General features: G+C 38.4%; 1 protein-coding gene across 1 annotated transcript in view; it reads right to left on the bottom strand.

The window, feature by feature from the left end:
* Nucleotides 1-27,453, bottom strand: part of LOC104163380 (proprotein convertase subtilisin/kexin type 5-like) — a gene marked incomplete at its 5' end in the record, with an annotated part of 49,744 nt that overhangs the window by 1,402 nt on the left and 20,889 nt on the right. Inside the window, 10 exons of the mRNA XM_009702377.1 lie at nucleotides 1,377-1,492; nucleotides 3,583-3,800; nucleotides 4,990-5,167; nucleotides 6,780-7,010; nucleotides 7,507-7,743; nucleotides 8,768-8,985; nucleotides 11,381-11,481; nucleotides 12,370-12,476; nucleotides 24,488-24,688; nucleotides 25,919-26,061. Coding sequence (XP_009700679.1) covers nucleotides 1,377-1,492; nucleotides 3,583-3,800; nucleotides 4,990-5,167; nucleotides 6,780-7,010; nucleotides 7,507-7,743; nucleotides 8,768-8,985; nucleotides 11,381-11,481; nucleotides 12,370-12,476; nucleotides 24,488-24,688; nucleotides 25,919-26,061 — 1,750 coding nt within the window. The remainder of the gene's footprint in view (nucleotides 1-1,376; nucleotides 1,493-3,582; nucleotides 3,801-4,989; nucleotides 5,168-6,779; nucleotides 7,011-7,506; nucleotides 7,744-8,767; nucleotides 8,986-11,380; nucleotides 11,482-12,369; nucleotides 12,477-24,487; nucleotides 24,689-25,918; nucleotides 26,062-27,453) is intronic.

Raw genomic sequence — 27,453 nt, 5'->3', positions numbered from 1 at the left:
GTGTAGGGAGATGGGGGAAAGTGTTGTAGGAGCTTAGACAGCTCACCTAGCTAGACAGCAGGATAAAATTCATTCAGAATGTAAGCAATTTGGCCAGAAGGTGTGTTTTTGTGTTGTTAGTCCTGTGCTAGCAGATCTGTTGTTCTTTGGCAGTAATGATGGTAAAGAGGCCTTCAAGAAGTGTACGCAAGAGTATCATTAAAACTAACCGACATGGAAGAAGCAACATGAAATATTCTGGAAAAAAAAAAAGGCACCTGAGAGAATGAATTTCCTTTCTAATTTGGGAAGGAGTAGAAATAACGAATAAAAGCTGTCTGGAAATCTTCTAGTAAACCAGATTTTTATTAGATCGTGTTTGTTCTGTTTTACAGAAACAACTTAAATTCAGGTATGCTTCTCAAATTCCAGATAGGCCCCTGGGAACCTCTGTGTACAAATACAATCAGAGATCATTGTTGTCACATCTACCTTGCAGAATGCTCTGAGCTCAGCTATTTCAGGGCTTCCAGTATTTGCAGTTCCCAGCCTATTGGGAAAAAATTGCTATTTTTCTGCCATGGCACCAGGACCGCATATTGACTGTGAGGATCTGGAAACTCTAATAACCTTTCATCAAACTTTCTGTCAGACCTGCAAGGCTGCTTGTCCTGAATCGAAGAACCTGGGCAAGATGGGAGGGTCATAGCTAGAGGTCCAGTTTCTCAGAGTCAAAGCTCTTGGAAAGAACTGCAGACCTCTGTGTTCCCCAACTCTTAGACTGTTTTCTCAGGCTCACAGTTATGGAGCAGCACTGCTAAGGGGATATTCCAGGCCAGAGACTCCAGGGTATGCAGCATCTCAGGCCAGCTGGCTTACCTTGCTGCTATACTCTTGAATAAACATCTTTGGAAGGCAGTTGGTGTGGAAATCTGGAAGCTGGAGTGCCCAGACTTGTGCCACAGACCCAAACCTCATTGTGGTCCTACTCTAGTAAATATACAGCTCTGTTAATTTCAGAGGTTTGCGCCAGCATAGCTGTCAATCAGGAATACGATGTGATTTCTTACAGACAAAGCAGCAGAAATCTGTGGGGAAATCTCAGTCATACTGGAAGAAAAAGATGAATTACTAATACAGCTGATTTTGTTCATTTGGCTTTGGTATCGTCGTTGACAAGGTTGTACCTTTATATTTACTGGTAGAGGATTACTCAAGAGTAGACAACCCCAGAAAGAGAAACAATGCTTCCTTTGCCGAGAGAATAAAGAAGTAAGCATATTTAAAGATAAGCAGCCTTGAAAACTCAGAAAAGAGCATTCTATGGTGTTTGTATTGTGTTCAGAAGTTAAAGTTCAGCATACAAATCACAGGGAAAAGTGCCTACAAATAGGTACCTCTTGTCCTGCCGTCTCCTGGACTTTGTATTCACCTACAAAACAGTCTGAGTTGCACATTCCACCTGATAAACTGTAGCTCCATACACAAGATGTGCAGCTGAATGCCCCCTTCCCTAGAAAGGCAAATAGAACAACAACATTACAACAGGAAAAATTGTCATCTACCTTTCTTTAAAAATTGTAATGACCACTACCACCAAAGAAAAGGGTATTTGTCAACATCAAGAATCAGCAGTGAGGAGTTCAGCATGAGGAGGTTAGTATTAGAAAGAGCTTGGGCCTAGTCTTGAGGTTTTATGTGCCCACAAGTGTATTTTGTACGTGTTTTGATATTCATGAAAAGGTCATTTGAGAATCAGTTGTACAGTGAAGCTTTGACACATTCCGGAAAATCAATTAGGTCAGTGCACTGAAGTAAAATTGTGGGGAACTTTGGCCAAATACTCTACTTCACAAAATCAATACTTATTAAGCTGCTAGCTAACTGTTTTCAAACCACAATGAATTAAGGTATGTTTATGTTTGAACGGTAAAATCAATTCTTTAGTTGCACAGGAAAAAAATTCTTCACTAGGTGGAAACAGAGCATCATATGCACTTTGTGTGTTGGAGACTCTTTCTGAAGACGGATGCTGCATGCAGTATTTCTGTGAAACATTGATGGGTTTGTCCTACGTGTTAAGATGTACATTTCCCTGCAACTAGGTGTTTTCTGCCACTCTCTGAAAGGAAGGAATTGGAAGTTCAAGTAGCTCATGTTAACAGCAGTTAAACAGCTGAAGTTAGCAACCTTCTATAATCCAGTGAATTTACTAAGTGATTTTTCTGCACAGTGCAGGGTATGCCTTCCTGCTTTTGAGAAACAGGAGACACCACAACACTTCTTTGCTCATACATGAGCAGTGCAGATGCATCTCAGAACACTTACAGGTTTGCTTTTGAGAAGAACTGGTTTGTGTTTCATCTTAGTGACTCTCTGATTATGATAGAAAATCTGTCCTGTAGTATTTATCCCAAATAAAGTAAAAATCAATGGAAGTAGTCTAAATTAAAATGGCTATCTTTTTGTCCCACATCCAAGCCAAAATATTTCTATTACTTATTGTAATGTTGTTATGCAATTACATTTTAACAGTTCTTGAAGGTGGCTTCATTCTAAGAACTATTTCCACAATTTTAAATACTGTTATGATGCAATTAGCCATCTGTTCTATCCAGTATATCCACTATCCAAAACAAATTTTGTATATCACAATATGGTGTGGTCTAAGCTGCAGAGTGGTGCCTGTTAGGTGTCATCTGATGCCGTTCACATAGAAAAGGACACCAAATGGGTCCAAGGGGATTAATGCTGTTTGATTCAAAATTGGATGAATTAGGAAAAAGAAGAAGCTGAATACGTAAGTGTGTCACAGAATAAAGTAGATGACCTCTCAAAATTAACTCTGAAAAATACTTAACTGTATTAAAAGCAGCAGACATCACAGCTTTTTTTCTCTTTTTTTGCTTTTCACTCTAAAGATATTCTTTATGGCTATTTCTACTCTTCCCTGTGCAGGCTGTAAAGATGTGTGGTTGGATTAGGTTCTTGGCTTTCACAGAGTAACATGTAGTAGGACAGCTCGAAGAGTGAGATATTATTCAGTCATTATTCAGTGTCTGTGCAAGAAACTAGGTCCAGCTCTGAAACTAACAGAGCCCTTTTTGTTGAAGTTGATGAACATCTTTGTGAGAGTCCTGGCTGATGGAAAATTCATTATCATTGTCTGTTTGTTTCCTTTCACTGACTTGGCACCAGGACTCACTCCTAGCCCTCCCCGTGAGTGGCTGCCTCTACACTTGTGCTCTTTGGTTGGAGGCAACCCTGCGGGGATTTTGGCAGGAATTCATATCCTTGCTTTGATCTCGATAGATCAATACTCTAAAAGAAAGGTGGCAGCATGGGGCAGCCAGTGCAGCAAGTCACCCAGGGCCAGGGAGTGCCCGGCAGCCCCAGGGGAGGTCTGCATCACCCACTGTGGCTACTTAGGTCATGGACAGGTTGGTAGCACTGTATGTGGTATGTCTCCTTGTGAAATGTTTCCAAATCTTGGAGCAGACAGTAAAAAAAAAAAAAAAAAAGAGATTTCAGGTGTGTTTTGATAATCCTTGGAAGGTGTTTTGATAACCTTTTTTTTGGTCAGAGTGGAGTGTATGCTTTTACCTTCACAAGTTCGGCAGGAAGGGTGGCATCTTTCACAGACATTGTTGTCCTTGCTTTCATAGTAATACTCTGGACAAGAGCTAACGCATTCATTCTTGGAACGCAACAGGTAGAAATATGTATCACAGAAAAGACAGTCTGTGGGTTGAGGCCCCATACACTCCTTACAACCCTTGTGGCATCTCTCACATGATCCAGTGGAGTTTTGAGCAAAATACCTGAAACAGATCGGATAGTCATGGCTTTGCATAAGGCTCAGCAGTGGCAGGAAAACCAAAACAGCCCTCAACCTTAGCTTTTACTATGATTACATCAATGTATAAAAGTGATTTTGATGTGATCACAGTAAACATTTGCAATCTCAGTGGGAATAGAATTAATTTCCTTTAATTCCTCTTGGCCATTGGAGTTCAGCTATAAAGCAAGACTTTGTAAACTGAGAGTGTATAAAGCAAGGCTTTCTAAAATCTAGGGTGAATTCAGACACAAAGTAAGTATATAAATAGGCAGGGCTCAGAAAACCTCAACTCTGTTTTGGCTCTGCAAGAGATATCCTGGAGATGTTGAGTGAGCACTGAATTCCTCACTGGTCCTTGATGACCTGCTGTCAGATGGAAATTCAGAAATTTCATATTTACTTCCAGTGCACAAACAGGCTTAGCCAAAGGGTTTCAGCGGAGGAACAGTGTTCACCCAAGTTGTGCTGTGAGGGAAAAAAGAATTACTGCAGTGTGGTTTTGTTGAGATGTGGTCATTACAGACTTTCAGTTTAATGGGATGATAATTTACCAACCAGTGTGATTGTACTGTACTGCAAAATGAAGTGGACCTGAACCAGAAATCATAGGTCTACTTCCCAAATTTGAATTTCACAAGAGCACGTTGAATTCACATTTTTAAATTAAATGGGGTCATATTAATGAAGTTGCTGTCTAGAATTATGCGTCCTCAGTTGAAAGGTGTTTTAATGGTTGGTTTCATTATGATCCGTTATAAACATTCACTGAATGCAAAACAAAAGAACCCTCATCTGAACTTCAGGTTAAGTGAAGGCTGCAAGGGTAACTGAAGGAAGTTATGCTGCTTCCTGTGCTCAAGCGGGCCAACAGTTAACTTTGTGTGTTTATTCTGCTTCACACTCTTCTGTATAAACATAACCTAAGAGCATCCTTGGAGTGTAAGAATGGCCACATCACATCAAGCTGGTCCAAATTTGGACACCAACTTTAAATTTTTCTACTGTGAGGGAAGGTTTTCCATCACTTCTGTACTGGGACAACATATGAATTTGTCGCCTGAAAATAGAACTCAGTTCTGTTTCACTCTGAGGGAGAATGGGGCAGAGTGATCTAATTTCTCCAGCTTCTCTCTGTGATGTAGATCTTAGCTAAAGATCTTGGACCTTACCCTGCTGGACACTGGTTTACGCATCCTTTTCCTTGTCTGTACCAGCCTGGATTGCAGGAAAGGCACTGTGAGCTGTGTTTCCCGATGCAGGTGGCACAGGCGCTGTGGCATGGGGAACATTGTCTCTCATTGCTGTCAACATAATACCCATCTGGACATGTTTCAACACAAGTTGTATCTGCTCAGACAACAATGCAGAACCACACATCATATTCAGTATTTGCTGCTACAAAACATCTCATACAGCTTTTGCTAGAGCAAACTCTTTAACAGGAGATGCTGTTGGAGAGTGTACCAGAGCAAGAAAAGAGAATGTTGGGATATAGTAATTATTTTTTGTTTCTTCTAAGTCTTGCCAGTTCATTAGTCCTCATTTCTGCATTTTATGTACATTAGCAGGCTCTTCAGAACAGGTAACTTTTTGTCTTTGGGAAATATAAATGCATAATACATAATAATGAACAGCAGCTGTGATTTCTTTCAGAATATACAAAAGAAGAAATAGTAGTTAGGAAACTTTGTACCTGCCTTGCCATTTTCCTTATGTTTCACTCTTAGCATCAACCTCATTGCATTCTCTGTATATGATGAATATGCATAAATTTGAGATTTAATGACGTTTGTTCGCTGGCCTTTACCCCTGTCTGTGACTACTGCTTTATGTTATGGGAATAAATGCCTGTATTGCTGCCAAATGTACCAGATACATCCCAGTTTTTCACTGAGTTTTCCAAGGGTCATTAAAATAGGAACCATGAATGAGAAGTCAGGACTGATGCAACTAACTGCAAGTGCATCAAGCTAAGAGAGCAGTGGGTACTTGTTAGTAGCTTGTATTAATTATCTGGCTTGTCTTTTATACTTTTGCTACTTGGGCTGCAACTGGGCAAAGAAAGATACTTCCCCTTATTTCTCTTACAATTCTTTCTCCACTCCACGATGTTTATTTACATACTTCCATCAACTTCCCCAATTGTAATGGTGCAAAGCAGCTGAGTGTGTTAATAAAAAGACAGGTCTGATGCAAGACCTCAGAAATCTAAGAATGCAAACTCTGCATCAGAATTAGACTCAAAAAACTCAGGTTCAGTCTTAATTCAAATGTTGTTTAGATTTTTCCTGCATGAAAGATCATTTTAGTAATTTTTTTCTCCCAATGATTTTCTAAAATTTTTGTTTGTTTTTTAAAGAACGTGCAAAGAAGTAAAATTTAAGTTTTGGGATTTTATACTTTTTACCAATTTGTTTCTGAGACAATACAGTCCTTTGCTCCAATGTCAGAAAAGTAGTTTTGCACCTCAGCCGTCCACTAGATACTGACCTAATGATCCATGAAGAACTTTTTAAGAGCTCTGCTTAAGTATTTCTTTGCTCATCAGATCTCTGCAGGGATTAAACAAACCAGTATGAAAATGTGAGCTCTTTGTGCGTACATTTAAGAAAAAAAAACCTAAGGATATTCCTTGTGTCTTTTTAAGTTCCTTGTAGGAAATAACAGGAAGAGTACATACCAAGTAAATGAAACATACAAGTTTTGTTTAGCCGTGGAGTTTGTTGCTACTTAGAAGTCCTGCTTTGGCCCCAGTGAGTGGCAAGCCCAGTCTTGCAAAGAGTTTCCAGGTAGTCCCACAGAAGTAATTATCTCTGCACAAGTTACCTACTTGTCAGGTCAAGTCTGCAATATTTAGGATGGCTGAAGCAGCCCTAGATGTTTCATAAATGTGACAGAAACTTGCCTATTTCATGCTGTCACTTAGAATAAAATCAAGAGGGAGGAGCAAGACACTTACTGAGAAGGTAGTGGTTATTCGCACAGCTAAAACACTGGTGTTCCGTGGGTCCTGAGCAGTGGAAGCATTTTTTATGACAACGCTTGCAGGTCTGAGTTTTCTCAACATAGTACTCAGTGCGAGAGCAATATCCAGATGCCACACACTGCCCGTCATGGTTCAGCATCAGGCCATTTCTGCAAGTAAGGCAGGCAGTGGAAGAAGAACAAGTCTGGCATGTCCTGTTGCATGCTGAAATGGACAAACGGTTGGAATGTCACCATTTCTTGTTGCATTTCAGATTATTAGTTCAGCTTTAATTTTGCAAGGAGCAGCCATCACCTCAGGACGAGAGGCTGAGAGAAACAGAGAAATAGCTCTGCTTCTGAATAGTCAGACATTTTACTATTTTCAATCTTATGCAGGCAGTTCCTTAGGTTTCCTTTTGCGCTGGCATGGCTTTTGCTGAGCAGTGGTTTTCAACATACTGTCTCCAGCATACTCGGCACGTTACCAGAGTGGTTGCCTATAATATTAAACACATCTAGCTTTGCTACCTCTCTCAGCTTTCTCCAATTTTTGCTGTTCTAAGGTATGCCGTATTATTTTTCTGCATTCGCTGTCTCCTTCATTTCCAGGACACCGATGATAGCAACATCAGCAAGCACACACAGGCCCTTTTGGGATAGTCTTTAACCAAACCCCCTTGTATCTCAGTACCTTTCTGGGGAAAACAACAGCTACCAACCTTGACAGTCTTCAGTAGCTTCTTCATAGTAGGTCCCTTCAGGGCACTCTTCAAAACACATGCCACCGTAAATGACGAAGAAGTCGATGGTGCACTTGGTACAGTCGTCTGAGTCAGGCCCGTCACAATCCCTGCAGTCTGCATGGCAGGGAAAGCAGTGCTTGTCTTCAGCATAGAAGTGAGAAGGGCAGTCCTGCACACACTTCCCTTCGTGCAGGAAGAACTCGTCCATGCACTCTACAGGTGACAGCAAACAACATGTGAGCAAATGGGCAGTGAATTCTGGCCTCTGTAACTGAGGGAGTGAAGAAATCCTAGGAAACCATAACTCCTGCAGCACCTGTCATGGTAGGAGGTAAGAGGACAGCTTGGGAAGGTAGTGCTTTCTTTTTTGACGCTTTCCCCTCCAAACTGCCTGCAATGGCCCAACCCTTACACAGCATCTTCTGTGTTACATCAAGAGACTGAGCAGTGAAGTCATCTGTTCAGCTTTGCCGGTGTTAGCCAAACCATGCTGCTACTTAATATAGGTGGACTTCTACTGAGATATTATATCTGCATTATGAACTTCCTGCAAGATCAGGGATGTCCACATCTGAAGTTTTGTTTGGTTTATTATTAAAATATGAGTCAGGCTGGAATATATGGACCTGAATGTTTGTCTTTGCATAGAGCTGGGATTCAGTGGCTAATTTTACTATGAGTACTTGGTTTAATGGCTTTATTTATGATTTTTTTGTTGTTGTTTCATCCATCCATGTTTATGTTTCCAGAATGGCTTCTCAATATTAACTATCCTGGAAATTTTTGTGGGGACATTCAGACTCACCAGGATATCCAAAGTTTTCATAACGTGTTCCATTACAGACATTTCATTCTCTACCATGAGCACTCATTTGCAAAAATGGTAAAGAGATGTAGAGTTCAACCAAACAAGGAAAGAAACATTCTATATTTCACACTGGTTTAAATGTTCAGGCATGGATGCACTACATCAGAAATAGAATCAAACCAGTAGGAATTTCCAAAGGACTACAGGAACAGGCAAAGCAATGTGAAATCTTTACAGATTAACAGTTTAGACTCAGTCTTATCAAAAAGCACTTTCTGCTTAGTCTTTATCTTAGAGATTAGCAATTATATATACACCTTTTATTTTTGCTTATTACAGAATTTCTTTTCAAATCTACATTTCTGTCAGTCTGCCTCTAGAAAGATCAAGACAGATTTTAGCCAAGCCAAGCCAAGTTCTTTATAATACCTTTGCATGTTTGATCGTGAATGCACTCCTGGCACATTTCAGGGCAGTGTTTGCAGATTCCTTCAGAGGCGAAATGCTTCTCTGAACAGGTCGGTTTACATTTCCACTGCTCCAGAAGCAAAGGACTTTTACAGGACAGGCATTTGTTTGCACTTCCTGTGCATGTCTTACAGGATCCACTGCATTCCTTGCAAGTCTCAGAATCATTAAAATATCCCCTATTGAACGAAAAGAAACACAAAGCAAGCTGCCAGTCAATGTGTAGTTATCAAACAGTCCAGGCTATACAAATACAAAAGTACATATGAGACTTTCCCAGCACACACATTTAACTGAATCAAAGAAAGAGGTTTCTCACACAATTTTTTGCCCATCTTCCACTTACATCCCCTCTGCCTACGGGCAGAAAATGTGCATGGTTAGTGCTATGAAGGGAGTCTGTCCTTCCTTTGTTCTTGTACCTACTCCCTAAGGGATGTTGGACTTTCTTGCGCATTTCTTGATTTCCCCCTTACATGAGATAGGAAAATCCATAATGTTTGGGAAAAGAAAGATGCAATCTCTAGTCTTGCACAGCTGACCCTCAACAATGATATCAGGGAAAGACACAGAAGTATAACCTCAGTGGCCCTAGAGAGGACAAAGAGTAGAGAAAACCTTCGTAGTAGAAGTATGAAGGCTGGGAAGAATAAGGAGGGCTGAGATTAAAAAAACCCAACAAAACCAGGATGCCTAGATAGTACCTGCACTTAGTGATAGCAAGCTAGAGACAGTGAAGACGGAGCGTGTTTTACTGGTATCTGTGATGTGAGAGCAACCATAGACAACCATGGTTGGGATTATTAGTCATAAAGAAAATGTAGCAAAAACTTGTGCCTACATTTCAGGAGAAGAGGAATAAAAGGAGAGGCTGGATGCAATCCAATTTGCCTACACTCTCAAAACAAAAACGTTAGAAAGTTAAAGGACAAACAAGTCCACATTTTGAGATGATTGCTAATCCATATGTGTACAGCCATTGATGAAAACTAAGGAAGAAGTTGACAAAAAAAGTAATCCCAGAACAAGTACTTCACATTAACAAGCTTGTTCTTCGCTGTAGATGGGTGCTTCTTATTTCCTTCTTGGAGATGTTCTTTCCAAAGAAAGGCTGAGGAGGTGCTTTAGGAGCAAGGTTAGAGAGAAACGATAGGAAAAGCTGTGCCTGCCATCTATTCTCATCTTTTTTTTCTCCTAAACTTTGTCCTAATCCTCCACCTATTTCTCACAGTCCTGTTTTCTTCTCTTACTCCAGTCTTGAGTACTTGGCTGGCCCAGTCTTTCAAAATCCTCTGTCAGAAATTATCAGTGCAGCAAGTTAACCCTTTCCATCCCCTACAGCATGTTTCAAAACTCAAAAAAACCCTCAAAACAAAGATCTCTTCCAGTCTCTGCTCCAGTGGAGATTAGTTATGCCTCAAGAACTTTGCCTCAGAGACTCAAACCAGAGTTTAACTCTGGTGAACTTTGCTGAATGATGTCTGGGAAGCCGTTATTGATAGTCTGGAATTTGCAAAAAAGGAGGATAATAACAGCTGAAAAGAGTAGTGACATATGAAAAGGTTTGGTTTTGTTATACTGACCCTGTGTAGGATAACTGTGGGGAAGGAGTACTGAGAACAAACATATTAATGCCAAAACATTATCTTTGCTTGTATACCACAATTTCTGATATGAAAAGTTGTTTCTGTACTACAGTAGGCTTTAGTGCTATTACTTTGTATTTACTCTGACATTTGTTGACCAGAATCTGTTCCACTGACCCGTATTGACTTATTTGGCAAAGTTAGCAGGAAAGTACTGCCAGAGTACTTTGTACTGATGGTAAGAAAAGCAGGAGCTGTGCATTTTTCTAAAGAAAAAGGTTAACCAAGGAAGATCTTCATAGTGCATAGCACGGATTTTGTGCATATATATAGGTATGATGATTGCTGATGAAAAAAGCACAGAAAAAGCACTGATCTACTCCAGTGCCTGATCCATCACAGTCAAATGGTAATCTTTCTTTTTGAATTACATTTATTACAGGAGAAAGTAAAGAATATAAACCAAATAGAGAAACTCATCACTAAGCACTATATTAGCATATCAGGACTCTGATACATCCACTTTCTGGGTTCACAGCCCTGCTCTGTACTACTTTGAGGAAAGAACAAGTGAAGAGAGTGACAAGAATCTTATTTTCAGTCACCATAATGAACCATCCGGAAGTACCATGGTTCTATTGAAGTAAATGGGGGCTGTACCATCTGTCACGGGATTTCATGGCTAGTTTCACTTTTGATTTTTCACTTTTTCTCTAAACATGAGAAAATGCTGTTTATTCAGGCCAGCTGAAAATGACTTTAACCTTGTGGTAGTTTCTGATAGCTTAAGTTACATTAAGATGTCCCTTGAAAGGTTTATAATGAATCTGACCTTTGAAGAGGAAGAGCACAGTGAGAAAATAAGGAACAGTCATCCGACAGGAGTTACTTCCTCAGGGCATCCCTGTAAACATCTGCCGTTGTGGAGGAAGAGCAGCTGGTCCTCTTCAGCCTGACACTTCTGACAGTGCCAGGGGTCAGAGCACACCTCACAGCCGTCCATGCATATTTCGCACTTTCCACTTGCAACATTGCCAAAAGTTTTTTGAGGGCACAGAGAAACACAGGTATCATGGATAAGAAATTTTCCTGGCAAAAGAACAACCCAAGTGGGGAAAAGCATCAGTTAGAAATATATTTTAAAGATTCCTGCCCTGGATGGCTATAAAAAAACCTTTCAACTTCCTCAAAATTTAACTTTTTGATGCTTATAAACATGAGTAAAATATTATTTAAGCCATTTCCCAAAGTAGTTTGCTCAAACGTCACTGAAATTTAAGGTTAGAAGGAATCATCAGGATTACCTTACACATATGGATCTGCTAGATTATCTAGCACATCACAGCCTGGAGAAAAGGAGGCTGAGGGGAGACCTTATCGCCCTCTACAACTACCTGAAAGGAGGTTATAGCGAAGTGGGGGTTGGTCTCTTATCCCCAGTAAAGAAATGGTCTCAAGTTGCGCCAGGGGAGGTTCAGACTGGATATTAGGAAGAATTTCTTCACTGTAAGAGTCGTTAGGCATTGGAACAGGCTCCTCAGGGAGGTGGTGAACTCACCATCCCTGGAGGTGTTCAAAAAACATTTAGATGTGGTGCTTAGAGACATGGTTTGGTGGGCTTAGTGGGCATGGTGGCATTGGGTATATGGTTGGACTTGATGATCTTTGAGGCCTCTTCCAACCGTAACAATTCTATGATTGTATGATCTTCCTGATCCCTATTCAGGAATTCCTGCATCGTTTCTACAACTTTTGATTGAAAAGAAAGAAAAAGAACAACATCAACCTAAGAGGTTTTTTTAGCTGCATTGCCAAGGGCATGTACTTAATTCCTAGCTGATGCCTGACTTCAGCTGGTGATTATCTGATTACTTGCCTATGCTTTAGGCTGTGAAAGAACTTTCTAGTGACTGTTGATGAAAATATTCCTGGGAAGTGTGTAGGATACAGAATATTTTAGCCTCTTGCAAAACTTACCCAAAGAAGCTGAAGTCTCTTACCTTCTGGACATGAAGTACATACATCAGCAGATTTCTCACAGGTCCTGCATGAAGGGTTGCAGGACTGCAATTTTTGTTTTTCATCTGGGACGAACGGAGAAAATGTTCAATTTTTTGCTGTCTTATAGGTGTCTTTTTTTTTCATTTGCCCTCCCTTTAACAACGCCATTTCCTATGGCTTTTTCTAAGCTGTTTTGAAAATGTACCTCTGTGAATTTTTGGAATTCAAGAAGTTGAAGAACTTGATGATTGTGTTCAAATCCACTCACTTAAATGCTACGTTAAGAATCGTAATAAAGGAAAATATAAATGTTACCCTGAGATTCACACAGGCACTGTTCTGCACTGCTCATCACAAATAATAACAATAATCTAGTTTAATAATATTAGTTTCAATGTAGTGCTCCAAAACCAAATCCAGATCTGTAATCTTAATAGACTACAAAGAGGTAGAGCTAGAAAGTATGTAAATTTGGGGCACTTCGTGTAGTGAGGTATTTTCATGGAGATTTTGTACTAGCTGGTTGCGGAACACAATTACCCTGTAGCTAAGGGAGAAAAATCTGGGTAGGAAGGAGAGAGAAATGGGTGTTTGGAAAGAAGGTCTGTTAAATAGTTCTTCTCAAAGCTATTGCCTGGTATTTCCCTTCAAAAGGAAGCATCTGATGCATGTTAAATGAAGTTTTCATGCCTGTGGAAAACTAAGGCTTTGGTTATGCTTTGCATAGACTTTATTCAATGTGTTGCTCAGCTCCAAAATGCCAAGAAGATTTGAGGATCATACTTAATACAGAGAAAGTTTGCCATGCAGTGTGATAGGTCCCAGCATGCAGTACTATATTTTGATCCAAGCAATTAGAACAATGGGTAAATGGATGTCTGATGAAAAAATAATTATGGACCAGTGGGTAGAATATAGTAGCCTTTTGATTTTGCTGAAAATAAAAAATAAAGAATAAATCAGAAGCTTGTTGCAAATTAAGCTTTATACCTCAGTTAGGACATCCAGCTCATCCTGCCCATTAAATATGTATGATTTCTATAAGATGACGGACTGACTGACAGCATCTATTAGCCACGTGCAGCATATCACTATACTTTTATATTCTGCCTGTTATGGCAAGGTGGTTTAAAATGTTGACATTTTGATTGAAAGTCATGAAAGTAAATGCTGTGAGTAAAAAGAGGAGGGAGGAGAACCGGAGACTTATATAGAGCCCTTTCCCACAAGGGGAAATGGTGGTCATTTTATCAAGCAGAGAGAAAAGTAGATGCATGCATAAGATGGCACAGGGGCAGAAGAAGGAGGAATAATAATAAAAATATTAATAATTATTATTATTTATAACCGTACTGCTAAATGAGCTCAGCCATAGCTATCTCAGTGAAAGAAGTTAGGTCCACATTCAATGTGGCTAGGAGATGATCCATAACAATATGTCACATCCACGTGTGACTCTACCAGCAGCTCAGAACATCTTAAAAACTCTCTGCACTAAAAAAATCTCCCAATATGCTATCCTTGGCCAGAACAAGAACAACTCAGGAGGGTCCAGGGATAGCACAGTGGATCAAAACCTGGCTGTTTAACAGTAGGGCACTCAGCAAGAACATGGCTAGTCATTCTTTAACAGGACTACTTCTGAACACTACTTGCACAGGGTAGTGAAAGCCTGTGGTGTTGCAGCTCTTGTTGGTAACTGGCACAATATAAAGCAGCTCCAGATACAGCAGGAGATTAGAAGAGTTTTCCTCATCACCACCCACCCTTCTGGCTACGGCACCTCGGCCTCCCCTGAACAAGGGCCCAAGAGTGTTTGCAGGGTTCAGGCACAGGCCGTAGGATCCAGAGGATAATGTACGTAACAGAAGAAAGCTGCACCCTGTTAGGGTGAATATGGGTTGTGACAGTCCAGACTGGAGACCGGGTCTGCCCAGTCTGAAGCTCAACGGACAAAGTATTAGACCTTTGTGTATACCCCGCAAGGCAGCAAATAGCTTTAGCATTGGCTTTAGTAGCCAACAGTGTTGGTGGCCATTGTGAGACAGAGAGAGACCTATCAGGGACCAAGACAGGTGGGACTAGGACAGTATTTCAGTAAGTACCACCTGAAGACAATTTCTATCTTCAAAGGTACAGAAGTCTTCTGGAGGTAGAAAATGCCTGAAACTGAATTTTGAGATGTGCAGCCTCAAGCACTGATATAAAAACCCTTATAAAAGCCCTAGGTTTCAGCACACAGGAAGGCTGTGTCACCTTTGTGACTTCATATTGGCCACAGCTGAACCTAAGGGGTATAGTATCGGGTAATCATTAGTGTGTAAAAATGAAAACCTCTAGAAAAGCTCTTTGAAAATCCAGGAACAAGTGAGGAAGGATCAGAGTCCCTGGCTTGTGGAGGTGGAAAAGGTGGAAGCGATGTAGAAGCACTGGGAGGCCCCAGAGGTGGAGCGGGAGGGATTTACTGCAAAGTGATCTCTGAAGTTGCAGGAGTGGGAGAATGGCGGAGGGGTAGGTACTGACAAAGGACTAGAGAGATGCAAGGAAACCTTAGTGTGTGAAGTGAGTTCCGTGATACCTAAAGCAGCAATGAAACACCCCTTCTTCTGGTATCAGCAGCATGACTGAGGCCTCAGTGCTGGGGCTCTTTGCGATGAGGTTCCTGCTGCTGGGAAGGCAGTTGTCAGACTCATTGAACATTCAGGGTGAAAGGAGATTTCTTGAAAAATCCTGATTAGGCTCTGTACTTTGCCCTGTCTATGTATAAGTTACTTATTTACATGTGGATTAATAGTTGTGTACTTTAGGGAGTAAAGAGCTAGAGTTACAAAGTAATTTTAAAATACTGTTTTTATTTGCTGATAAGTTTCATACTTCTTGAGGAGAATGACCATTTTGTTCTGCTTTTCTTAGCCCTTTTAAGTGTATGGATGTGGATGTCTTGTAAAGCTTTCTGCACTGGCAGGTCCTATGAGTTTAGATCCTTTCTGTCTCTTACTGACACATTTTCTATGACTTTTTTCCATGCTGAAGATCTGTTTTCTATATTTCAGGTTACAACATGTTGTTCTAAGAGGATTCTAGTCTATTTAAGTACCTCTGAGTGTAAAGGGCCCTTCAAGTCTCTCTCAAGCCTCTAGATGTACCTAACCATATAGCACACAAGCATTTTCAGATTATTTATCCAAATAATCCTGAATAACTTGCTGGTGACCATTGCTTACTCTTGTGAAATGCAGAAATTCACTGTCACAAGATTTTTTTGGGGAGACTACTCCTTAGCTTCATGTTTTTTCCTGACTCTTTATTATTGAACAAAGCCTTAAAGATTGTCCTTCTTGATGTCATCTGTAAGAATATAAGGAATACTCTGGAAAAACTGGATGTTTGGTGTTAATAGATTTTCTGTTCTCCTATTCTTAAATACGCAGACCTTCTCTCTTTTTCTGCTTATGAGAGAAGATCCCCACTGGCCTGCAAATCCTAACATTTTTCCCCTTTAGAGACTAGTCATTTGGTACTCTCTGAGAAAGAACATTAAATAATGGATGATATATTGCACAGCTATGTAGTTTTTAATTAATGTTTTTCACTTTGTCTGTAGAACTTTGACTGAAAGAAAGACCATCTGTTCCTGATGTCTGCCTGCAGTTGCACATTCTCCATTCCTCCAATAGTTGCTTTGATAAACCCTCAGAATTTGTCAGGGCAGAGTTCTGAGTTTCCCACTGAAAATGTCATTGCCCTTTTTCTGAAATAATACAAGTACAATAATATAAATATGTAAATAATGTACAATAATACAAATATGTAAATAATACAAATTTTCATTTCCCTTTTCAGCAGCTTTACATCCAGCTACCTTACCTTGGCTTATGTTTTATTTTTTTAAAATCCCTACTGGGTAGTTATAAGTGCTGTAATTTAATATTAGTTATGTGTGTGAAGAAGCAAGCCAAAAATATTACTGATGTATATATTACCAGGGGAAAAGGACCTTGATCTTGGCAAGAGAGTTGGTGTAATATAAAAAATAAATAGGAGGAAGATAAGGTTAAGCAGAGAAGTTGTTAACTACCACTGAAGAATGTTTAAATGTGCTCATTGTTTCAAAAACAATTCAAGTCTTACGATTAAAAAAAAAGACCTTTTTCAGTGAAGAACTTTTTATTTCCATTTAATTCTTGCCCCTTTGGCAGCATTTTTTGTTTTCTGTACTATTTGCTAGTCACCACCAGAGGGGAATGTACACAAGCAATTGGGATTCTGATAGCTGGCACAGGAGACAATATTTAACTCTCCAGTCAAATATAAGCAGCTAAATGTCCCAACTTTAGTACTGACAGAAGAAATCGTACAAGTAATCTTTTTTTTTTTTTTTTTTTAAATCCTAGTCAGTTAAAACGAGTTTTTCCTGTGATAAAACTCTTACTGACTGGAAATAGGCTTTCATTTACTAAAAAAAGCCTCAACACACATTTAGAGTAATGTGAAGTTTTTAAATGTAATTTTCTTGCATAGCAAAAACTTCCCTAAATGGGCAAGTGTGATGCAAGAGGTTTGTTCACAGAAACCTGTGCATCCTACTTCCAATAATGTAACCAGAACTTTCCACAGAATAGCCTTACAAAGCTGAAAAATGGTCATGTAAAATGTATTTCCTTGGTCTGATGATAATTGGAAAGCTTGGAAATGACTGGTTTTAGCTGTTGCATTGTATTTTGCTTTCTCCTAAATGCTGCCATTTGTACTTGAGGATCCAACAAGCCTTCCTTTAAAATTTTGGTCCGTAACTCTTATGGTTGCAAATGAAAGTTGTAAATGTAGATGTCATAAATCTATGATGTAGAGTTGTAAACGATCTATATTCTAAAAGTGGGACATTGATCGAAAAAATACTGTACTTTATTATTATACCGTTCTATTCTGGTTTTTTTAAAGGTCAAAACCTGACATTTTCAGACCTGCTGAGCTGTTTTTATCCTTATATATTCTTTTTCGATGGTGTTTTTTTTTCATTTTTTTTTTGTTTGTTTGTTTTGTTTTGTTTTGTTGTTGTTGTTGGTGGTGTTGGGTGTTTTGGTTTTTTTTGGTTTTTTTTTGGTTTTTGTTGTTGTTGTTGTTGTTTTGTGTTTTGTTTTTTTTTTGTTTGGTTTTTTTTTGTGTGTGGGTTATTTTTTTTTCTTTCAAATGAAAACACCTTCCATTTAAACTTTATTCGGCCAGAATCTGACTCAATGTCCCGTTGATTCTTGTGTCTTTGTTAGAATGAGTAACAACTTTGATATACACCCAGCTAAACCTCTCCTGTTCCTTCCTAGAAACTGAGAAACTGAATCACATGGCAACATTTCTTGAGCTAAGGTTTACTGCAGCTCTGAAGCTACCATAGTGCTCTTGCCCATTCAGTCTATTCAGTCTATTCAAGGGATTATTGACTGGAAGGGTGGGGGAAGACTGAAAAATATTTTTTTTTGTATTTTCTTTTCTCATTTGGGCTTGCGCAACATGAAGGAGACAATGGCAGAATTTCTTGAAAAGCAGTATTTTAAGACTTAAACTGTGACCCCAAACTGAATTAAGGAAAAAATGAGTTGACGTTTTAGCTCCATTTAACACAATGTCCCCATATTTCCTTTCTTTTTGCTTAAGTGATCTTACTTTGAGCTCCCAGAATTTTTCAGTCTGGTTTTAGAGAAAGATTAAATGAGTCCTCAAAAATATTCAGGATGAAAAACATAGGTCCGTGTGGAAAGAAGTGTGGTCCTCTTCACATGCTTACCATTTGTTCTGGAAAATGTGAAGTTTATTTAAAAAAAACAACAGGAAGCCCTCTACAAAACCTGAGAACATATGAGCAGAGATATGGCCATATCTAAAGAGACATGCCTTTAAATATAACAGCATTTGAAATACCTTATAGTCCCTCTTTAATTTCATTTAAACCCACAACTACATTGTAAGTGTTCTTACTGGTATATACTCATCCTCTTTGTGCTGCCCATCTTGCTCCCTCTATCCACTTCTTAGGGATAATGGATCTTTATGCCAGGTAGTGCAAGCAGTAAGTGTTCAGAATGATAAAAGATGGTTTGTTTTAATCATTTTAAATCTTATTTGTTCATGGTCTTCTATGAGTAAGAGGGACTCAAATACTTGTATTTTTAAGTTGCTATTGAAGTAGCTCCCTATGTACGTTTGTAATACCCTTAGCTTCAACACACTGACTTCTACAAGGAGAGTATTTTTAAGTGTATTTTGTTATTAGACTGTGGCACAATTGTTGCGGTGAGGAGTGCAGAAGGAAATGAAGCGCCATGGCTGTTTGTAACTGCAAGCGTATTTCTTTTAGAAGGTGACCTGTCTAGCTTTTACATTGTGTAGTGAGATGTGATTTGAATGTGATCTAGTTGAGATGCTACTTAGTTTGTTATATTTTATTCTGCACGTGGCACTGGCCTTGCAAAACTGATATAGTCATGAATAAAAACACAAAAACAGGTTATGTATATCCATGAGGTAATTACAATTACATACACACAGTAAAACATAATGAAAACAATATACATATATTATAAAATACTAAACCTATCCCATTTTGAAACCTTATGTCAACAGTAAATTTAAGGAAACTATAGGAGTGCTGAGAAGTAAATCACAATCCCCAATAGCCATTAATTCCCAGTCTAATTATCTTGTAACAACCACAGTATTACTTTAGAAACAAATAGCTAGAACATGAAATTGGCATGCCTAAGAACCTATGGGATAATGAATAGTTTTTGCTTGCCTCTAGCAACCTGAAGTTTCACATATGGATGATGCTTAAAAAGGTCTGCTAACTCTTCCCATGATGCTCTGATTCTGCATTTTAAATGTCATAACATTTTCACTTTTGGAAGACTATGACCGGTGCTCTCCTGCTGCTGTTTTTTCTACTGTCTTCCGCCCACTCCATTCCTTTTTTTTCCTTCCATATTCTGAGACCTTTATATGTATATCTGCATAGCTGCATTAAGGTCCTTTTAAAAAATCCTTTTAAAGCCTGAATTATTGTTTTCTCTCAACTACTGCATCTTTACCTCTTTTGTTTTACTCTGTATTTAGGAAAAGGAGAATATGCAAGATGGATACAGTTGGTCAGTGGCTACTTGTGGGAGGTTGCTTTCGTTATTGGGGGTAGTATGTAGTAGTAAACAGAATCAGCTGCTATTTAGCTGCATACTTTACTACAGCATATATTATCTGCATGTAAAGACATAAATACTCCGTTTTGAGTTTGCATCAGAAACAGACTTCATTCCGTATCCATTTTTTTCCTTTTGAACTTTTCAGAAGAATGTGGTAGACTAAACTTTGTAACTGGGGAACAAACAAGTTTTTAGGGTGTGATATTTATAGTGAACAGGCAAAATGAAGACCTGACCATAACTTGCAAAATGTCTAATCCAGTTGAAAGGGTGTGTGTATTCACTTGGTGAATCAAGCTTACACTAGTGTGTCTCCTGGCTTCCAAAGTAATTTCGTCATCTGGTACGTGAGATAAAATACAGATGTTTCACGCTAGAAACACAGAACTTGATCTGTCTCTTTTTCTTTTTTTCTTTCCTTTTTTTTTTTTTTTTTTTTTTTTCCCGTTCTCGACTTGCCCTATCTTTTTAAAAGCCTGGATAACAAACATGGTCAGTTTCATTATTTCAGATCTGGATATGACTTATTAATGATTCCTGATATGAGTTGAACTGTTTGCCCAGCAGAGTATACCCCCAAAGTAAATATCACTTTAGAAAGTTGATTTTGGTTGTTGGAGTGTGTGCTTATAAAAATTCATGATTGGTCTATCATTTATCCTTGCATACAAAATAGAAGTAAAAATGTAAAACTGGGAAAAAGGTGTATTCCACATTCACAAAGGTTTTAATCCTCGCCTAGACAGATTAGTCTGTCAAATTGCAAAGTCAGACTCTATGTTGGTTTCTCCGTGGCAGGCTTTGATGTGCTGCCTTGGAACCAAACAAAACAACAGTCTTTGTTTCCTAAAACTCACTTTGTCCCATATAGTATGTCAATACAGTCACTAAAACCACAGTGGAACCCATTGAATCAATGTGACTGGAAGAGCCAAAGAGAAATGGCTTCATTATTTGTAAATACAGTTCAAGATCTAGTACCTCAACTCTCTGTTAGTAACATTTCTAAAGAAAAAGAATAAATAGAAGACTAACATGGTAAAAGCTGATGTAAACTACTGAATTTGGAAATTTTCACTGTCTTCCTAGTTGCATTGTCTTCCTGCATTGTCTGGAGCAAGGCATGTGCTGAGCATGAGCTTGGTGCAATTTCATTTCATTCCCATGACAGGGACAAGGCTGTTTATGCCATACTTGGCCCCCATGCCCAGCTCAGTCCCCCAAAGTGGGAGTACTAATGATTATCCAGTCTCTGCTCTTTAATTAGGTTCTTCAATTCAGGCCACTGAAGCTCAGAGGCAGCTCTGCCATGGTGCTACACCAGTGTAAATGTATCAAGGACACTGAGCACCCAGTGGAAGAAGTGTATACTGATAAACAGGCAGAGAGGATGAGAGCCAAAAGCTGAATCTCAGCCACAGTCTTGGCCACTTTCGGCTGGTGAACAATCACGCAAGTATTCTAATATCCCTTACAGAATGGACAAGCATCTTGGACTATGTCCATGCTGCATGACAGGCTACCCTTAGAAACTGAGTTTGACAACAGATGAGATTGAAGATCCTTATATTTTGCTAAGAAGACATAACCCTGGAAAAAATCAAAGTAGCTATAAACAAGCTATAGAACAAAAAAAAGTAAACTGGGATAAAATATTTGGAGATCTGTCCAGAGGAAGCAGTTAAAAACTTGGAAAGATGACATGACTTTGCACCCATGTATGAAAGAAAAAGTGTTTTCTCTGTGCCCATAATCTTCTTTAAAATAAATAATTGAAAAGAGGAGGTCCTACAAAATTGCTTAAGAAGATGCGGAGAGGAATCATTATTCTACGCCCAGGGAGTTTTTTGTGTACATATATGCCAGCCAGAATCCGCATTGACAGTAAGGTTTTCATTTTGTCCATGCTTGTACTGCTCCTACAACACTGTTGAATAAAGCAATAAAAGACAGTGGCTGCCTCTGCTAAGTTGTAATGGTTTTCAGAAAGCTTTTGACAATGAAGAAAATAATTGTAACAGATAGTGATATTCTTTCTTTTCTTTTTTTTTTTTTTTTTTTTTTTAACTTATCCACATATTTTGAAACATTGTCAATGTACTACAGTCTCTAATTAGGAACAACCCTATTGGTGTTATATACTGCTAGAGTTAAATGTGGTTAGGTCTTGCCTGAATCCTTTCTTTTTTGTTAAGAATCTTCAGTATGGAACAAGATTTTCAAATATAGATGGCACAGTTAGAAGTCTGAACTCAGCTGAATATCTGCCTCTTGAATATATCGTCACAAGAAATAAGTGAAAGAGTAATAGTCTAGCCAAAAAATCATCCATTTAGATTTTGTTGTTAATCAGCAAATGAAAATGGCTGTTATGAGAACCAGACGATCCTACAGCATCTAGGCAAGAAACCTCATGAACTGTTGATAAATGTAGTTGTTCAGGGTGTAACTTCAGTAAAGACAGTGACAACTTCATGACTTGAAGGTTACTACTATTTGGAAGCCTACCCTGGTGAGAAAAGGCTTAAGGTATCACCAAGTTCGGCATCACTTTCTCAGCAGTTACATGGCATAGCTGCTGCCACACTGTGAAATTCTCAGCAAGTCTATCCAAGAAAAGGTGAAGAGCCACCAGCAAGGTTCCCTGGGCTTCCATCACCAGCTGCAGCAAGAATCCTGTGATTTTGGAGTAGTCATTAGTGTTCAAGCCAGTGCAGCTCGGAGAAAGACATATCTTACAGTTTGAAATGTCCTTAAGTAAGATGTATTTTAGTTACTGGAAGGAAAAAGAAATGGTATGCAAGATAGAGAGAAAGAGGTTTCACAGCACAGCAATGCTGATATATACAGAACTGCGTCAGCTGCCTGCTGAAAGGAAAAAAGCTGACAATGAGTGACCTTATTTGACAGCGTGATAAATAGGTAACCAATAGATAGACCAAACTACAGATGTGCTCTTTTGATGGCACTGATGTAGATAGTCTCAAATTGAAAAAATACGTACTCATATGGAAGAAACCCAAGGAAATGCATGGAGGAGACCAACTTTCTATTAATATTTCTCCATTTTAGGTCTCTCTGATCTTTTTCTGAAGTTAAGAAATGTTATTCCTTTTGATACCCCATGCCTCTGTAGGTAGGCAATTAATAGAAATGGCCAATATTTTTTCTGAAAATATTTCTTAGTATATTTTAATTTCTAATACAAGGTCATATAGACCTAAAGACAGTCATTCTTTGATGTGTTTGAGTCAAATAAAAACATTGGAATCGGAAGAAAAATTTGACTGAAAATAAAGATGGAAGGGAGCTTAAGTAATCTAGTCTTTTGTTCCACTCAGTAAACATCCCTGTCAGATGGTTTTCATGTGTTCTTAAAGACCTGAAATTTTCTAGTGACGGAAATCTTCAAATCTCCTCCAAAATTCTACTGTTTCTCCATTATTCCATCTGAAAGTTCCCCTTTTCCCAATGCTAAATCTAAACTTAATTTTCTGCATTTTAAGTCATGTTTACCACACTTACATGACCTGATCTATTCCATTCTTGTTGATTTTGTTCCTCTTAGCTTTCTCATTTAGTCCCAAGTCCCTCATTTATCTCAGCCTTTCATTGTAAATAATTTTTTCCCTAGATTTCTGGTAAACCTTTCTGTTTCCTCTCTAATTGACCCACTTCTTTCTTTAAACACTGTACCTGGAACGGAACCTGTTATTCCAGCTGATGCTTTACAGCTATAAAGAGAGTAAAAGGATTGTATGACACTGACTTTTCTCTTTATTTACAGTGATCAGCAAAGCAGCTAGTGCAACTCTAGAGGAAATTTTACCCTTTGCTGGAGGGTATGACATAGATATAATTAAAAAGTGCCACTTACAATCCTAACTATTGAGATTCCATGTGCTGCACAGGTTTTACTTAAAAAGAAAGAATATTCATAGCAAATGAGTTTTAATTTGCATGCTGGGTAGTAAATTCACCATTAGCACTGCCTCATTTGGTAACATAACCTATTCAGTTGTACTTTATCTACCTGACATAATGGGAACGGCAAATTTTCTACTGCATACTTTTCATTTAACACTTTATTAACAAGAAATTTGTGAAAGTACTGGGATGCATTTGAAGATGCTTATGAAGGAAAATAATTAAAAAAATTAATACAAATCATTCCCTTCAACCTCTTTAAAATTTAAAAGCATTTTCCTTCCAAATAATTTATTTGTTTTTGGAACAGAGAATTGTTTTTCCCATGCTATAAATGGCGTCACCAAGAAAGAACTGATTGTTTTGTGAAGGTTGTGGAAATGGCCAAGGTAGGACAAGAACTCCAGAATGTAGTTCTACATCCTGTGTTTGGTCTCTTAGGCAGCAGTGCATGCCTACGTTGGGGGGAGAAGGGATAAGAAGAGAGATTGGTTTTAAACACACACCACAGACAGAGAGAGACACATACTTGATTATTTTCCATTTCCTCCAACTTACATTCACTTCTGTGAAGGGAATCAATAGCCACAAAACTGGACTAAAACATAGCCTATAAGGCTCCCAGTACTTCAGATAAGGAACTCACAGTACCTTAATCTGTTATCTGTCTTTCAATTTTTTCATCTTTTTTGTCTTTTTATCTTTTATTTTTTAATCTTTTATCTATCCAGATAAGATAACTCCCAGATAAAGAACGCTTAAGTTGTATTAAAATGCTATGCTATTCACAGGAAGATGAATTTCACCCTATGAGACCAGTGGTTTTGGTCAGTATATTTTTAAGATGACAATGACTTTAACAATTTTCACTGTGAAACAACAGTTTCACTCAAATTGCAAGATCTTGATATCCTTTTCCTAAAACTTTAGCTGTCTTCAGAGGAACAGAAAAGATTAAGGGATCTGTTGCGACTTACCACTCCAGAACTTCCCATTGGGTGGAGAATTTCTTGGATTCAGACACTGCCCATGAGATAGCTGGAAACTGGTTTTGCACCCAGTACAGTTGTCATAGCTGTACCCAACACAGGTTGCACAGCTCCTGTGGCAAGGTTCGCATTCTCTAGAGATGTCATCAGTGAAAAAGCCATCTCCACACTCACTCACACATGTGCCATCTGCAACAGAAACAGAGCCCGGTGTTATGGTGTATACTGACTCCTGTCAATCCTGACAAGGAGGTACCTCACCTATAGCATCTCTCTATTTCCAGCAAGAAACAGTTTAAGAAAAACCAGTATATTAGAACCCATGAAACTTTTTGTAGCTATATAAACCCTAATTTTTTAGCATGAAACCTGAATTCAGCTCAGTTGCTTATGCAGACTTCACAAACTTCAAACCAATTTGGACTTAAATTTGTAACTGGATGGGTTTTCATCCATATCCTAAATCCTGGCACCTACAAATCTTACAAAAGTCCAAATCTAGATAAACATTTTATGGTTGACTCCCAATTATTATACTGGCCCAATGTAAAATCTAAGTCCAGATTTCCCTAAGATTGTTAGATATATGCAAATTTTGAGGATTGGATGAATCTCTGGTTTCCCATGCATACGAAGCTGAACTCAGGTGAATCTGACTCAATTTAAGGGCTGGCATACTGTAGCAAAGCCTCTAGAAGTTGTTACAATAGTAGCTTTTTAAGCTTCCTCCAATTTCAATTAAAAAAACCGTAGACCATCAGATCAGCTCTGGTTGTGACCACAGAGTTTTCCATGAGTGTGATGCTTTTGTCCTCTGCTACTGGGCACCTTCAGCAGGCAATGTACAAGAATACCATAACCTCAGGATTTCCTGTGATTCGTTTTCGTCACCATGTCTCAACAAGACCTGCCTGATTTACAGTTTCATAATAAAGCTAAGAGATTCTAGTCTTGTGTGAAAATGATCTGGAATTTAGTGATTTTAACTGAGTTAATTTCAAAGTGTTTAAGGCTCTTTACTTTAAGTGGATCTGAAAGTCAAAGTAAAACTAGACTTGCAAATAGTAAGGAAACATTTCCATGTCTTTCTGTGAATTAAAACCCCTTTCTTTCACAAAATCTGAATGAAATACAGTATTCTTTGTATGGAAATGCGTTAAAAACAAAATAGGGGGAAAAAAAAAAAGTGGGAATATGTAGTTAAATATGTGGAGCTTTTGAACCAAACAGCACCATTTGCTAAAATAACCACTCACCTTAATGCAAAGAACCTGATTCTGCAAAGGGCTAACTTCCCTCAGCCCCCACTGTCTGCCATAGAAGCAATTTATGAATTTGAGAAGTTGGGTCCAGACTCTTTCTCTGAAGAAAAAGTCTGAAATAGTTTTGTATATGTGCCATACTTGGTACTTTGCTTACCTGACAGATAAAAGCCTTCCTTACATGAGTCACACTTGTCCTTGTCACAGCTGTCACAGTTGCTAGGACACTCTCTGCACTGCAGAGAACTTTCATCTCTGTAGGTATTTTCTGGGCAGTATTTATAGCAACGTTGCTCATACCTGTAAGATAAAGTAGAACATCATTAGTAAGTTTCTTTTGAGGTCATTGAGTTTGTTTTCTGTATGTTTCTAGGTACGGCAATGGTAAAGCTCTATTCTCATCCTAATGAACAATAATTATTCCTCTAAGGAAGGATTCAGAGTATATTTGTGGTTATGTTACTTATTCAACTGGCAAATATTAACAAGTCATGTTTTCTAATCTCAGGGTTCTTAAGTGTAACTAATTTCATTTTCTTTTTTAATTATAGGCACAAAAATTAATTCATGCTTAATTAGAAATTACTATGTTGTGGTTGTAATGACCTGATTGCTTGTAAAAATATATGATCCAATGCCATTGTTTATAGCTAGATTCAATAGCCTTTTTATCAACATTTTCTTTTGTCATGGTAATTTTACAGAGATGTCTTAACTGACTCTTTGAAAAGCTGCAGAGTTCTTTCCCCTCTGTTTAAGTTAAACTTTCAATTAATCTATGTATTCTTTTCTTTGCTTAACCTCCTTACATTTTTAAGCATGGCTGCTGAACTGAAAATAACAGAACTGGACACAATATACTAAGAGCATACTAGTTCCAAATCCAGAGGCACTGTTTAACTTTTAGACCATTTCTGTTTTCTCATCATACATGCAAAGTCCACATCAGTCCATAAGTTTTAAAAGGCCTTGATAGTGAGTGATTGGCTAGTTTTTCAGCATTTCCCAAGCCTTTTTCCAAAATTAGTGTTCTCAGATAGGCAATACTTAAACACAATGGGATAACATACACAGCACAGATCTATGTAGTGAAGCACAGATTTTTGCTTTAGAAAAATGTACAGACATGAAGAGCTATACGGCTGTACTTACATATAATAGTTCTGAATGCATGTTATACAGATTCTTGGGTCATCTGAAATTAAAAATGTGGAATTGCGTAAATAATATTCAGAGCTAAAACCAGAATGCTAAAAAGAGTTGTTGCTACACTATCTTTACGTTAATGTTTCTTACATTAAAATCACTACAGCCATAACTAGAACACTATTACCTCTGAATCTCTGTTTACGTTTCTTGGAGATAAACTCTTCCACCGTCAGGTTCTGGCCTGTACTTTTGCAGTGACTTGTGACTTTTAAGTCCTCAGCATAAGGTACCTAGAAGGTGCTGAGTGCTTAGGAAATACTGTTTTGAAAAGCAGAACTTTCCCAGGAGCTCAGGTTGGGCAAAATGAACTCTTAGAAGGAGACACTAAGTTATCTGAATCTGCAGTTTCATCCTATTTCTTTATTTGTTCCAGAGATAAGCTAAAAGCATTTGGCACCTCTAAAAACAAACTTTTCAAAACCATGTAAGTAATCAATTTAATCTTAAAAATCCTGAGCTAGACAAACACCTTTCTACATTGGG

This window comes from Cariama cristata, unplaced genomic scaffold (genome assembly GCF_000690535.1).
Source record: "Cariama cristata isolate BGI_N322 unplaced genomic scaffold, ASM69053v1 scaffold4106, whole genome shotgun sequence".
NCBI classification, from domain to species: Eukaryota; Metazoa; Chordata; class Aves; order Cariamiformes; family Cariamidae; genus Cariama; species Cariama cristata.
Note: the sequence above shows the minus strand (reverse complement) of the source record. Positions and strands in the feature narration are given on the sequence as shown.